Consider the following 15,454-nt stretch of genomic DNA (forward strand, 5'->3'; position numbering starts at 1 on the left):
TTGCAGGCCATGTAGGGAAAAGGAAGTGTCAGTCTCCCACATTGTCGTTGGAAATATTATAAGGACAAATAAATATTTCCCTACTGGGTTTAGACACCCAGGGCAAAATTGGCGTTTTGCTGCAATGTATTATGTAATCTCATATCTCGATCGTTGCCCCTAGGTCATGCAATAATGTTGGAATACGTCATTCACTCTGTATGAACTTGTTACATGGTTTTGTAATTAAAATGCAGTTAGTTGGTGACAATATGTTGTAAGTTGCTAAAAATTCCTTGCAAAAGATGCTGGGGAGTAATTTTATTGTCATTTAATGTGAAAAGGAATTCTGTTATGGATTGCAAATAATGTTAATTTTATTATAGAATGAAACTTTTATCCATAGGTACATAATGTTTGTGTTTTTTCTAAACTTGTTGACAAATGCTAAATACATAAATATAAAGCTACTTATTCAGATATGTAAGCCTTCAGTTTTCAGCAGTTTGGTTTGAGGAGATTTTTCAAAATGCTTGCCTGGATTTTTCCACTTATTTGTAGCCAATACACCTATCCTTGAAAGACTAGCGGTAAGTCACTGGACCCCACCTAACATGAGGCCATCAACTTAAGGCTAGCCAGAGTAGGAAACCATTTCTATATTATTGTATTGCCTCTCCGGTAGCACATTTGTGATCTGCGCCAGGGAGTGCAAAAACACTAAGTCCCGTATTTATACTTTTTTTAGCGCCGCATTTGCGCCGCTTTTTGACGCAAAACGGCGCAAACCTACAAAATACAATGGCATTTTGCAAGTTTGCGCCGTTTTTGCGTCAAAAAACGACGCAAATGCGGCGCAAAAAAAGTATAAATACGGGCCTAAAGATTTAAGAAAAAACACACTTTGACATCACAAGGAAAGGCTGATTAGCGGAAATACAATCTAACAACTGGTCAATGTGCATAAATAAAGATTTTGTAGAATTGCAGATAATTATTGATAATATCCACTTAATGAAATGCTATGTGTTTGGTCATGCAAGATACATGATTTTTGGAACTTACCTCTATCTAGAAGGTATTACTTGAGACTAATTTTGCACTATTTAAAGGTGGCGGCCAAGCGTGTACTTGTTGGAGGGGAGATCCAGATTTTATAAGTGTTACTTGAGAAGGAGCCTTTCAATGCATATCTTTTGGGAATTATGAGACGTGCCTAAAATGTACCTTTTTAGGCAAATGGGTTGGCTAGGGCTTCAGGAGTGCATTGAAGATGCACCTTATATGTGAGGCAAGGTGCCTTGTAGACTCTCTAAGTCTCTATGGGTAGACAGTTTAATGAGTCCCAGTTCCCAGCGGCCTACACTAATCAATCATCTGCCCATTTGTGGTTCATCTGACTTTGAAAAACCTTCTAGAAGGATACATTTCTATTGATCTGGGTCGCCTTCCCTAGCTAATTCCCTAATTGGGTGTTAAATGACAGCCATAATAGGGCTGCTGTAGGTTCCTCACACACCCCAGCCTCGATGTCACTGCACCTGCTGCACCGCTGATCTCTGTACTGACATGTGTTCTGTCCCTCCTCAGCCTCATCTGCTGAAATGTCTGTCTGCGCTGCAAGTAGCCCTAGAAGAAATTCTCAAGCAAAAAGTACAACAGGAGGAGAAAGATGGCTGCTGTCGGGTAAGGAGTGTTGTTTTATTCTCTGGAGACCTTCCGGTACAACATGTTTGTTTATATGACATTGCTTGAAAGCCTCGCCCCTGAATGAAACCTTTCTCCAGAGCAGCAGCTGCTTACGCAGAGCCTTCTCCAACTATGGAAGGCTGGCTTTCTCCCACACATCCAACCTTTCAAAACATGGCCGGCAAATGTTCCCGACTACAAAAGTTAACATTGTAAGACAAAGAACTCTTTGCCAGGCCCTGTTCGTGCTCTCAGGTTCCTTTGTCAATTCCTACCACCTCCACCCCTGAATATTCTGTTGTTTTTGTGATATATTGTACTTTTAATTGCCTTTAATGTATTTTCTTCTCGCACATGTTCTTCACCTTCGTTTGAGGCCGTTTAGAATGTATTCAGTTTGAGTGGAAGGAACCGTTTCATATATCGCCCTAAACTGTATGTACATTATCCAGTTTCCTTCACAGGTGGGACGTTATTAAACTAAATTGTGTTAGAAAATGTTGACCCACTTACTATTGCTAATTTTGTTAGCATATATTTGTGAGAAACAGAAATGTATACTTCCGCTCGGGGCACATCAGGTCTATGTGGTCTGAGATAGCAACCCGAACCCCTTGTCTACAATTTTACCTGCCCTACTTTCTACAGTGACTCCTATGATAGGGTCCTTTCAGGGCCATACTCGCTATTCTGGAACTCAAACATTTCCTCTGTGAACTGCAGGCAAGGAGGCTGATGTCGGAGCCAGAAGGACTGCTATGTCCCCAGTAGTGCTGGAACAATTTTCAGAGTTGAGGTTGGCCAATATCCTCTCTGAAGTCTTTGGGGTTGTGAAAAATCCAACTGAGTACTTAAAGGGCAAGTGCGCTATGGCATATATCAGCAGGAAAGTGGGAGAACATTGGAGGGTCTAGTGGTACTTTTTGCATTTTTACAAATGCCTAGCTAAATTTGGTGGGGCTATGTAACATCGTATATAGAAACCACATACTTCACCAAAAAGAAAGGTTTGTAAAACAAAATCACCAAAAACAACCCCTGGAGGGGTAACCTGATTTGTACTGGTAAAAAGTACAGCTTTATTTGCTTTTGCAATGTAGGATGGTCTGATTTAAAATTGAATGTGGGGAAACGCAGAGTGTTGGTATGAATGGGTGCTGTGCTATGAGCCTTCCACCTCCAACTGAACATGTTCTACCGAGTATCTGACATTAACTGGTTCATATAAATATGGGGAATGAGTTGCGCAGTCTCAACAAGACTTCCATGACCAAATATTCAAATAGAGGCACACATTTGTTTTGTTTGTAGCACCCAGGAGTGTTCAGAGTTTCTTAAGCCCTATACTTCTGAAACCCTACTCACATCAAGGTTTTCAGGCCATCTATACATACACCTGAAGGATGAGCAGCTGATTGTAAACTATCGATTAAGGGCTAATTAACAGAAAACAATATGTTAGTGGGATAAAGCCACCTCTTTGAAGACCTCACAATATTTCAACATTAGAGAAATAGAGAAAAGACAAATACATAGTAAAAAAGAACAATCTACAATTCACTAAAAATATTGAGCGTCCTGGATCAGGTTTAAAAAAATACACAATGATGTTCATTCATTGTACAGTGCTAAGCCAGAAGGTGAAACTTGATATAATATTTCTTATTTCTACTCAGCTTTACCTCGCAGTTTAGCATTCATTGGAAAAAATGACACATGACAAGCAGCAACATTATAGTCATACACTTTGACACATTTGGTATCTCTATATTCTGATAGAGGGTTGTAGCTGCAGATTCATCGCCTTTTCAATATTTCCCCAGGCGTCAGATTGGATTTGGAGACTTTTCAGCAGTACCTCTGCGCTTCGATAGATGGCACTGTGCGGCTCCGCACTGATGCTGTTCAACTCTGGAAGTGACATGCGGGGCCTATATGGGTGCCACCCCTGTGCCCTGACGGCAGTTGCTTTCGAGAGCATCCGCCGCACCTCCAAAGGCAGAGTCCCAGAAGCAAAATAATGTGACCAGTGTGCCCATTCCTAGACTTGGGATCCTAATAATGATTAGATTTCAACCACACAACGAGGAGGATGGGAGGGTCAGTTAGGAATCTGTGGACTAGGTAGAGACTCTAACGGAAAGAGCATTACCAAAGGTAAGTACATTGATGGTAAATAGCACTGTATTAGCAAATACAATGGATCTGCTTCTTGCATTAAGAAATGCACTGAATGGTTTACAGTGGTTAGAATTTAATTTAAAATGGTAGAATGATCAGAATTCATTATTTTGTATGCATCACATAAATAAAACCTATTGTTTCATAGCTTGGATTGACCCCACAAAATCCTTTGTTCTTCTTACACTGAAGGATGGGGGGGTTTGTTTCTTACAACATTCATACATCTGCACCTGAAGGTTCACTTACTCATACTTAGGGAAATCTCTGATAATTATGGGTTTACAGGATTACACATAGAGAGTTTTTGTTGATTTCCAAATAATGCAAAAGCAGCTCCACATGACTACTTGGACACCATGTACATTTGTGCATGTGAAAATGCCATTACATTAGTGCAATTGCGCCTCTAAGTTTTTCATTTGTTTATCCATTAGGCAACTATTTTTGTAGCGGAGAACGCCTTTTACCTACACCCCACCAAATTTGAAATAATTTCCTTACCAACCCTCCTCGAAACAGATTTGCACCTACGATTGACAGGACTGAGGACCTAATTTACGTAATGATTTTACCCATTTTATTTCAATGGAAAACTGGATTTATACAAAAGGGCCTAAGGAGCAGATTTATCAAAATGTCACACAACGCAGCAAAGCAAGACACCTTGCTGCTCTGTGTTACGTGACAGAAAGAGGGCAGGAATGTACCATAGTTAGCATTATATGGTGCGTTGCTGTCCTCTCCTTGCATTGGTGCACTATGTGCTGGCTAGCATCAGCAAGGGCACCCTTCCACCATGGTGCAAGGGTATCTGCTTTGCAGACAGAATTGTTATTCTCCAAAAGTGGGACCTTCCTGTCCTAAAACAATCCTTTGAGTTTTTTTCCTCTTTATGTGCTTCTACGTGCAGCACACGCAGAAAGAGGAAAAACAAGGAGAAATAAAGATATTTCTCCCCGTTACGCCTCCCCTAGGAAGGCGTAGCATTTTGATGCATTCTCAGATCTTCCACTCATGGTAAATCTGGGAGTGATGATAATCCATGGGTGGATGCGTGGAACACCCACACTTCACCAATGGAACGCCTCCTTGGGGAAGAGTGACAAGGCAACTACGTGCGTTTCCTTGCATTACTCAGAGATTCATCAAGCACCGCAGGGCCACGCAAGTTAGCTTTGCTTGGCAAATCTCATCTAGATTTTGCGTTGCACTTGTGTTACCTGTCGCAAGAGCGACACTAAGGCCCGTATTTATACTCCGTTTGCGCCGAATTAGCGTCGTTTTTTTCGACGCAAATTCGGCACAAAACTAACGCCATATTTATACTTTGGCGTTAGACGCGTCTAGCGCCAAAGTATGGGCAAAAAGCGTCATTTTTTTGCGTGAACGCCTTCCTTGCGTTAATGAGATGCAAGGAAGGCGTTCCCGTCTAAAAAAATGACGGCGACGCAAATGCGTCGTATTTATACTCCCGGGCAAAAATCACGCCCGGGAGGTGGCGGGTCAAAAAACCCCGCATTTGCGCCACTATTTAACGCCTGGGTCAGGGTAGGCGTTAAGGGGCCTGTGGGCTCAAAATGAGCCCACAGGTGCCCTCCCCTGTCCCCAGGGACACCCCCTGCCACCCTTGCCCACCCCAGGAGGACACCCAAGGATGGAGGGACCCACCCCAGGGACATTCAGGTAAGTTCAGGTAAGTATAATTTTTTATTTTTTTTAATTTTTTTTGGTGGCATAGGGGGGCCTTATTTGTGCCCCCCTACATGCCACTATGCCCAATGACCATGCCCAGGGGACATAAGTCCCCTGGGCATGGCCATTGGGCAAGGGGGCATGACTCCTGTCTTTACTAAGACAGGAGTCATTTAAATGGCGTCTGGGCGTCAAAAAAAATGGCGCAAATCGGGTTGAGGCGATTTTTTTGCCTCAACCTGACTTGCCCCATTTTAAGACGCCCTAACGCCATTTTCCCCCTACGCCGGCGCTGCCTGGTCTACGTGGTTTTTTTCCACGCACACCAGGCAGCGCCGGTCTGCTAGCGCCGGCTAACGCCATTCCATAAATACGGCGCCCGCATGGCGCTTCAGAATGGCGTTAGACGGCGCTAAATTTTTTGACGCTAAACTGCGTTAGCGCAGTTTAGCGTCAAAAAGTATAAATATGGGCCTAAACTTTTTATAAATATGGCTCTTAGGGCCATATGTACAAACACATTTTCCCATAGACACAGAATGGGTAAAACCCTTTGGTACATCTGGCCCTTAGTCACTAGTTCCATAGTGGGAATGAGTCATGGAGAAGTTTATGACTACCCACAAATTAGAGAGTTTACCTGTGATTTCAAACTTTCAGGACATCGCCACCCTGAAGTGCTCACACCTGGGAAAATAATTACTGATGCAAAATATTTCACCATACTGGGATGCCATTATACATGACTAATTCCTGTTGCAAGTGGAAATTAACTTACTCTGAATTTCAAAATTACATTTATACTCCGATTTTAAGTATTTGTTAGTGTAAGTTCAACTTAAACATGCAAATGGCTTTTGTGAAACATTCCCAAGGAGTAAATGCTGCCTCACGTATACTTTACAGGTTTCAGGGTTATTTGAAATTAGTTTGACAGTTCAGTTTGTAAAGATACAAAACGTTTTAATTGCATGTATGTTAAAAAACCTTTGAATGTTATAGTCTTTTCCTTTCACAAATTCGTCTATATTGTGGCTAGGTTGAAGTCACAAAATTCACTCACATTGCAGTCAGAAAAAGGAAAATAAAGTACAAATCTCAATGACAAAGTAATCAGGAATAGCTTGGCAGGAGCATTGTTAGGCCTTTTATCATTAGTTATAACTCCAGCAATAAATATCTTAAAATGCAGTGTCACTGTCCCAATCTGGAAGTCTATGTCGAGATTACATGCAGGAAAAAGTGTATATTTCTGCAAACGTGTGAAGCAATGCCACATTTTCTGCTTTTGTGATGTCCTAGATGATGCAGTTTGAAAAGTTATATGTGATATCATCAGTAATAGTCAAGATGTCATCATTAATATTATAGATAATGTCATATGTGATGTCATGAGCATTTCGGAGGGGTTATGCATAGCTAATCATACATGGTGTTGTGACAAGAATGGCCACTACATGATGTACCATAGTTTCCCCTGCTGTGCTTGAATGTACTGCATACCTGTGATCCTGTATTGTTTTCATTTTTTGATCATGCCACATGCTAATCGTGTATGTGAGTATTGACCTAGGCACCGTTTTATGACAATGATAGGCTCAAGACACAGTCCTGAACTAGAAGGGGTGCATCAAGCGCATCCCCATAGTGATATGGGACTGCTGTCCCTGTTACGGGTTTTATGCATGGAGCACAGTGGTAGCCAGTGGCGTAGCGTGGGGGGTGCAGGGGGGGCCAGCCGCACCGGGCGCAACATCTGGGGGGGGGCGCGCTCGCACTCGCAGCTCTCTGCCCCTGCCTGGCTCACTCATGCAAATTACTTGCCTTGCCCCGGGTGCTGACAACCCACGCTACGCCACTGGTGGTAGCAGCATACCATGGTTGATGAATTATAGTGACAGGTATGAACCTGTGAGACATGAATGTACACTTACATGCCCATTCATATACAATACCCCTACTCACAATGAACTCAGAATCTGGAACCCGGCATCCCATGTATTGTCTGTGTGCATGTGCGCTAGACGTGGTTTTGTGCTGTGTACAAGTGTTACAGGCCAACTGGTTCTATTTGGGAAGTCAGCAGCATGGACCAGAGTGCAAGATGGACTAGTGGTTACTTTCATCAGACAGCATATGCGTATTGATGAATCTCCTAGATGGGAGGCGGGAGCACAGGACTCTATGGCGAGGAAAGAGGAGACAGGTTTTCCTTAGAAGTGCCAAGGCCTTTCCTGATACATTGAGCTGTCAGTAACTGCTCTGACTGCAGCTGCCATCAGGTAGATGGCAGGGGGTTCAGAATGAGGCTTGCAGTATTTGTTGTTAAGGAAAGGAGCCCTCTGAAGGGGCACAGACTCTTATCTCTGTTCCGATAAGGAGGGGTTATATATAGCTAGGTGCAGACTGCTCTCACCTCATTGTACTTGTGAGGTGGGCACTCCACCAACAGACTGTCCTGCTGGGCAGAGAATCCTTGCCGACAGAAGCCAGGCCTAGAAGGTGGCCTGATCAGGACACATGATAGGGGAACCAACCCAAACTAGTTTCAAGGAAGCAGACGAAGAATACACATTCTCTGTTTGCAAACCTGGTTTAAAGATGGTAGCTCAAAACCCATTGTACGCAGCGAAGGGTTGGTATTGCACTGACAGCCAACTCCCTAGAGTCATGAGAACATTGCTTGGAGTTCAGTCTGAAGGAGGAACTTCTGGACTGTCTTGCATGCCAAGATATCCTGCCTGTGAGCAAAAGAAGCAGCAACTCTTCGGAAGGAGCAGACCAAGCAAAGGACTGCTGTAAAGGACCCTTTTGCGGAGTCCGTCTGACAGAGAATCATTAGCAAATGCACTAAAGGACTTTTAGTACTGCCGTATTTTGCAGTGCAACTTTTGATATTTATGCCCACAATAGAGGCTGGGCACCTGGAGCGGTGTGCCCATGTTGGAGGCATAACTGCAGCAGGGATAAGTGCTTGCTGGTGTCCCGTGAGCCCCACAACTGGACTGTGTGAGCACAACACTGCCAAGTGTATTGGTGAGACAGAACCAATCCTGAATATTAAGTGATCGGAGCGATGTCCTGGGAGCACCTCATTAAGAATTGAGGTCATTGCCTTAAGGCCGGAGATAGCTTCTGGCTTTCAGTGTACCAAAAATACAGGCATGTGGAGGTTGCTTACAGTATGAAGCACCAAGTATTTACCAGAGTTTTGAAGTGCACCATGCCGTTAGTCAAGTACCCACCAAAATGCAAGAGTGAACTACAGATCTGCAGCCCACCACCCAGAACAGGGCCCATTTTAGAAGTCTCCGCTCCTGCTGCAACCCATCAAGGGATGTACTGCATGGCTGGCTGCCATCCAGCCCCTGAGAAAACTGCTGCATGACACCTAGAGGCTTTCTTCTTCCAGGGAGATCCCACTGCCCCAGAAGGGCCGAACACGGCCCAGCACTGCTGTTGCAAACTTGATGAGAGACTGAATAGGCCCTAGCTTGTGAGACTGAGTACTAAGACTAGATCGGGGGCAAAGACAGGAATATGAGAGGCACACACCAGTCTGCCTAGAATGCTGACATGAGGGAGGAAGCCCACAGACAAATAGACCTACGAGGAGCAAGTGGAGGACTAGTTGGCAGAAGCCCCATGAGCACAAAAACATGAACCGGGTATTCATGTATTATTGGTTGTGTAGTGGAATTCCCATTGCTCCATGGTACTGAAACTGCCTTGGTTTCTGCTGTGGACAGTATTAGATTACTGGTTGATGTGGGGCAGACTGCGGAACTTATCGTATTGGATCTTTCTGACAGGTCGATTATATCAACGAGGTATAAAAAATAAATTTCTCACTGAGAGATCTCAGACTGTGACCTTTAATCAATTCAAGTTGGACTTTTTTGCCCTGCCATGTGGGGTGCCTCAGGGATCTTCCCTGAACTCACACAATTTAATCTATTTGTATCCCCACTAGTTAAACTGGTTCGGTCATTTGGGCTACAGGCACTCTCATATGCTGATGACACTTACATAATTGTGCCCATCACTGAAGACAGTGAGTCCGTATCTCCCAACTTCAACAACTGAATGAAGGCAGTGGCTAATTGGATGAGAAGAAAGTGTCTGAAATAAAACGGAGACAGGATGAAAGTCAGAATTTTTTTGAAGTCAGTCTTCCAGTTGGAATAACAACTGATGGCCAGAGATGTTAGGATCCCTGCCTACCCCCACTGGTTCAGCAAAAAATCTGGGTGTGATTGTGAACCAAAATCTTGTGTTTGACTTACAGATTAATCGCACAGTTTCCACATGTTTTTATATTATTAGGTTTCTTAGCGAAGTCTTCCCCTACATCCCAGACCAGTGTTTCTGGCACTTATATGATCCCAAATTCATTACTGCAGTGAGCTATATCTGAACATCAATAAGTCAGCCCTGAACAAGCTGCAAACTGTTCAAAATGCAGCAGCGAGATTAATATTAGATATTCCCAAATATCAATCAATCTTTGCGCTTCTAATCAAGCTTCACTGGTTACCAGTGAAAAAGCGTATTCTGTTAAGGCCTTGTGCATTGCTTACTTGGCCTTAATAAGCTCTGGGTCGAGAGCAATCAAGACATTCTTTCATTGGTATCTACCAACCAGACTGCTTCGATCAGCAACTCAAAATTGGGTGGTGGTCTCTAAATTTCAGAAAGCAAGATGACGAGGTAGAGACTTCTCGGTGGTCACTGTCAAGTTATGGAACTTCCTTCCCTGTCACTTTACTAGTCGGAAAAGCCATACAGTTTTTAGAAAAGCTCTTAAAACTTGGCTCTTCATGCTATAACTTAGGAGCCGTGGAGCCCTAGAACAGAGAGTCTGCTGTGTTCATCTGGTCTAGCAAGTCTTGACACCTTTAGGTATTTGTGTGCTCTTACAAGTTTATTTCATTTCAATTCTATGATTTCTGTGTAATATGTTTTCTACAATGAGAAACACTGAACTGTTCATCTTATTGCACTTCTGGAGTGATGGTATTGATTCTTGAACCCGAATACCCCCACATCAACCTCCTTGGTAAGCTGGGGCAGTTCCCCTCACTACTGCTGAGACTCAGGCGCAGAAAGGGTTGTACTTAGCCTGATTTAAGAGCCCTAGTAGGGCAGTCCCTGGGGCAGCAGTAGTAAAAGGCCTTAACCAAAGCGGTTGTGGCCCGGTACTCCTTCCTGCCCAGTCGCCTCTTGAACGGAGTCTGGCACATGGGAACAGTTAGTGGTTTTCAGGTTTTGAAACAGAAGTTGTTTTTCAAGGGAATGTTTGTTTTTTATTCACGATGTTGGTTAATTTCTGACCTTAGTCGAAAATCTGTATTTTGATAACAAAATTTATTTCAGAGAATGTTTTGTATTTCTATATAATGTGGTTTAGCAAGTGCCTGAACCTTGCCTGTACCCCTTCTGTCATTGCTCTTTGGGCATGTTCTGAGGGCACTGTGCATAGTTCATATCCTTAGGCCATGCCACGCCCAACTTGCTGTGCTTCAAAAGTCCACTGGGCAGGCTCTTTTGTTGTGCTCAGCATGCTGTAAGTGGGAACTGTGGCACCCAGTTTCAGAGTCAATAGGACACACTGGGCACAAGCAACTATTGACTGTGCTTGGGCACTGAGCACAAAAACAGAGTCCACATCGTTTCTGTCAATGGCTATACCTAGCCACCATAAGATTACCTGTGGTTTTTCCATATGAATTCCTACAGAAATCGTAGCTTTCTGATACAGAAAAAACAACTGAATGAAAGTAGACCATATTTGGCATAAAGTTAGAACTTTAGTCAGAAAACATGTTTTTCGTTATTTGGCGTAAAACTGTCCAATAGTTTGAGAAAGTGCCATTTAAAGAGGTGCTCCTGAAGGGGCTAAGCTAACGGTAAGGGTAGAGAAATAAAACTCAATATAATAAATAAAACAAGACCAAAATGACAAAAATTCAATAAGTAGAACTTGAGTTATGAATTTTTAAATAATAAAGTGTAAAATATCCCTTAGAAGCTAGAGGTGCCAACTGGAGATATCTGGTCATGCCAGATTGGGATTGAAATATGGTCTATTTCTGTTCAGTCGTTTATCCTGTATCGGAAAGCAAAGTTTCCAGTAGGATTTAAAATAGGAAAACAACAGGTAAACTTATGTCATGCATCAGTAGCTCACATCGAATTTGTGTGTGTGGTGTTTTCACCGTTTTACTGTTTGAAATGTTACACAAACATTTAAACATTGCTCCTATGTTCAATTTGACTGCTGTCTGCCAATCTACCAGAGGGTGAGCACAAGTTGATTTAGGGTTTGCCTGACACTTACCCTGACTAGCTGCTTAACCAGGGCTCATATTTCAGTCAACCAACAACCCAATTTCTAACACAACATCTGATCCATATTTCTCACAAACACAGAACACTAGTAGTGGGAAATTAAATTCCTGAACGTTGTGATTCGTGGCTCAAATAATTAAGAAGCAATACTAAATTAGAGAGATGGAGTAAAACGCTACTTTCTATATTTCTGGCGTTCTGGAGAAGGGTGTGGTCAACACTTGGATCTAGAAACAGAATTCCACAACCGAAGTGCTTTTACAGTTGAGGACCAGTAGAGAAACGTTTTTTAAACTTGTTTATTTTTTAGGATTACAGATGTGCTTCTAGTGGAGCTAATTACTCTGGTCATATGCTCTTTTTTCAGACACAAAATAATTCTGCAGCTAGAGAAATTTATAGGAAAGATATTATGGTTCTGCTGGGGAGGGGAGCCAATGCAGAGATAATTGGTTTGATGTAAGGTAACTATTTAGACTGTACTTCTGTTGCAACCTGAAGTTGACATAGGTTGTTCCTTGTTTTATTGGGAGCCTATAGCTATTTGTGCTGCTCATACGATCACCATTTCTGTTCCAGTTTGCAAGCAGCCACCATGTCCCTTCCCAGCCCTGCTCCTATTGTCAATATATTTCCACATTTCTTATTCAGTCATCTTCTGTTTATGTATTTTAGACTCAATTCAGGCACCAAAGACAGATAATTGAGTTGGAGTTTGAAGAATTGCGGAACTTTCTGATGGAGGAGGAACAATACTTTCTGTCCAGACTTGAACTGGAAGAACAGAAGACTCTGAAGAAAATTCAGGTCAATGTCACCAAGCTGGAAGAACGAAGCTCCTGTCTCAGGAAACTCATCCAAGAGATAGAGGAGAAGTACCAGCAGCTTGGTGGGGATCTGCTTCAGGTGAGTTAACTAGAAAAACAACCTTCTTCCTTCCCAAAACTGAGTGGGTTCTGGCATGGGCATCAAATAGTGGTAGTCAGGGGTAGTTACTGCTGCCCCTGGCTTGCCCATTCCTACATTTGCTGTCACAGGATTCAAGAAGACAGTGGCAGAAATATAAAGGAATTATTGTTGTAACAGCTGTGTTTACTTTCTGTGTTTTAAACATTTTTGCCATTTTCCTAATCCTGAGCGGGAGCGTAGTTTGGTCAGTAAGATTTCAGGGGGTGGATCTTAAGATCTTCTAACAAACAGGCTGACATATAGGGCCTGTAGGAAGTTGGCTCTGTATGTGCTATTTCAAAGTAAGGAATAGCATGCACAGAGTCCAAGGGTTCCCCTTAGAGGTAAAATAGTGGTAAAAATAGATAATACTAATGCTCTATTTTGTGGTAGTGTGGTCGAGCAGTAGGCTTATCCAAGGAGTAGTGTTAAGCATTTGTTGTACATACACATAGACAATAAATGAGGTACACACACTCAGAGACAAATCCAGCCAATAGGTTTTTATATAGAAAAATATCTTTTCTTAGTTTATTTTAAGAACCACAGGTTCAAATTCTACATGTAATATCTCATTCGAAAGGTATTGCAGGTAAGTACTTTAGGAACTTCAAATCATCAAAATTGCATGTATACTTTTCAAGTTATTCACAAATAGCTGTTTTAAAAGTGGACACAGTGCAATTTTCACAGTTCCTAGGGGAGGTAAGTATTTGTTAGGTTAACCAGGTAAGTAAGACACTTACAGGGCTTAGTTCTTGGTCCAAGGTAGCCCACCGTTGGGGGTTCAGAGCAACCCCAAAGTTACCACACCAGCAGCTCAGGGCCGGTCAGGTGCAGAGTTCAAAGTGGTGCCCAAAACGCATAGGCTAGAATGGAGAGAAGGGGGTGCCCTGGTTCCGGTCTGCTTGCAGGTAAGTACCCGCGTCTTCGGAGGGCAGACCAGGGGGGTTTTGTAGGGCACCGGGGGGGACACAAGTCCACACAGAAATTTCACCCTCAGCGGCGCGGGGGCGGCCGGGTGCAGTGTAGAAACAAGCGTCGGGTTCGCAATGTTAGTCTATGAGAGATCTCGGGATCTCTTCAGCGCTGCAGGCAGGCAAGGGGGGGGGTTCCTCGGGGAAACCTCCACTTGGGCAAGGGAGAGGGACTCCTGGGGGTCACTTCTCCAGTGAAAGTCCGGTCCTTCAGGTCCTGGGGGCTGCGGGTGCAGGGTCTCTCCCAGGCGTCGGGACTGTAGGTTCAAAGAGTCGCGGTCAGGGGAAGCCTCGGGATTCCCTCTGCAGGCGGCGCTGTGGGGGCTCAGGGGGGACAGGTTTTTGTACTCACAGTCTTAGAGTGGTCCTGGGGTCCCTCCTGAGGTGTTGGATCGCCACCAGCCGAGTCGGGGTCGCCGGGTGCAGTGTTGCAAGTCTCACGCTTCTTGCGGGGAGCTTGCAGGGTTCTTTAAAGCTGCTAGAAACAAAGTTGCAGCTTTTCTTGGAGCAGGTCCGCTGTCCTCGGGAGTTTCTTGTCTTTTCGAAGCAGGGGCAGTCCTCAGAGGATGTCGAGGTCGCTGGTCCCTTTGGAAGGCGTCGCTGGAGCAGGATCTTTGGAAGGCAGGAGACAGGCCGGTGAGTTTCTGGAGCCAAGGCAGTTGTCGTCTTCTGGTCTTCCGCTGCAGGGGTTTTCAGCTAGGCAGTCCTTCTTCTTGTAGTTGCAGGAATCTAATCTTCTAGGGTTCAGGGTAGACCTTAAATACTAAATTTAAGGGCGTGTTTAGGTCTGGGGGGTTAGTAGCCAATGGCTACTAGCCCGGAGGGTGGGTACACCCTCTTTGTGCCTCCTCCCAAGGGGAGGGGGTCACAATCCTAACCCTATTGGGGGAATCCTCCATCTGCAAGATGGAGGATTTCTAAAAGTCAGAGTCACCTCAGCTCAGGACACCTTAGGGGCTGTCCTGACTGGCCAGTGACTCCTCCTTGTTTTTCTTATTATTTTCTCCGGCCTTGCCGCCAAAAGTGGGGCCTGGCCGGAGGGGGCGGGCAACTCCACTAGCTGGAGTGTCCTGCTGGGTTGGCACAAAGGAGGTGAGCCTTTGAGGCTCACCGCCAGGTGTGACAATTCCTGCCTGGGAGAGGTGTTAGCATCTCCACCCAGTGCAGGCTTTGTTACTGGCCTCAGAGTGACAAAGGCACTCTCCCCATGGGGCCAGCAACATGTCTCGGTTTGTGGCAGGCTGCTAAAACTAGTCAGCCTACACAGATAGTCGGTTAAGTTTCAGGGGGCACCTCTAAGGTGCCCTCTGTGGTGTATTTTACAATAAAATGTACACTGGCATCAGTGTGCATTTATTGTGCTGAGAAGTTTGATACCAAACTTCCCAGTTTTCAGTGTAGCCATTATGGTGCTGTGGAGTTCGTGTTTGACAAACTCCCAGACCATATACTCTTATGGCTACCCTGCACTTACAATGTCTAAGGTTTTGTTTAGACACTGTAGGGGTACCATGCTCATGCACTGGTACCCTCACCTATGGTATAGTGCACCCTGCCTTAGGGCTGTAAGGCCTGCTAGAGGGGTGTCTTACCTATACTGCATAGGCAGTGAGAGGCTGGCATGGCACCCTGAG

General features: G+C 44.2%; 1 protein-coding gene across 1 annotated transcript in view; it reads left to right on the top strand.

Moving 5' to 3' along the window:
* LOC138282435 (E3 ubiquitin-protein ligase TRIM39-like) overlaps positions 1-15,454 on the top strand; it is a 105,089-nt gene that overhangs the window by 14,350 nt on the left and 75,285 nt on the right. The window contains exons 2-3 of the mRNA XM_069220001.1: positions 1,570-1,665; positions 12,571-12,801. Of these exons, the coding sequence (XP_069076102.1) occupies positions 1,570-1,665; positions 12,571-12,801 (327 nt within the window). The remainder of the gene's footprint in view (positions 1-1,569; positions 1,666-12,570; positions 12,802-15,454) is intronic.

Source organism: Pleurodeles waltl, chromosome 2_2 (genome assembly GCF_031143425.1).
Source record: "Pleurodeles waltl isolate 20211129_DDA chromosome 2_2, aPleWal1.hap1.20221129, whole genome shotgun sequence".
NCBI classification, from domain to species: Eukaryota; Metazoa; Chordata; class Amphibia; order Caudata; family Salamandridae; genus Pleurodeles; species Pleurodeles waltl.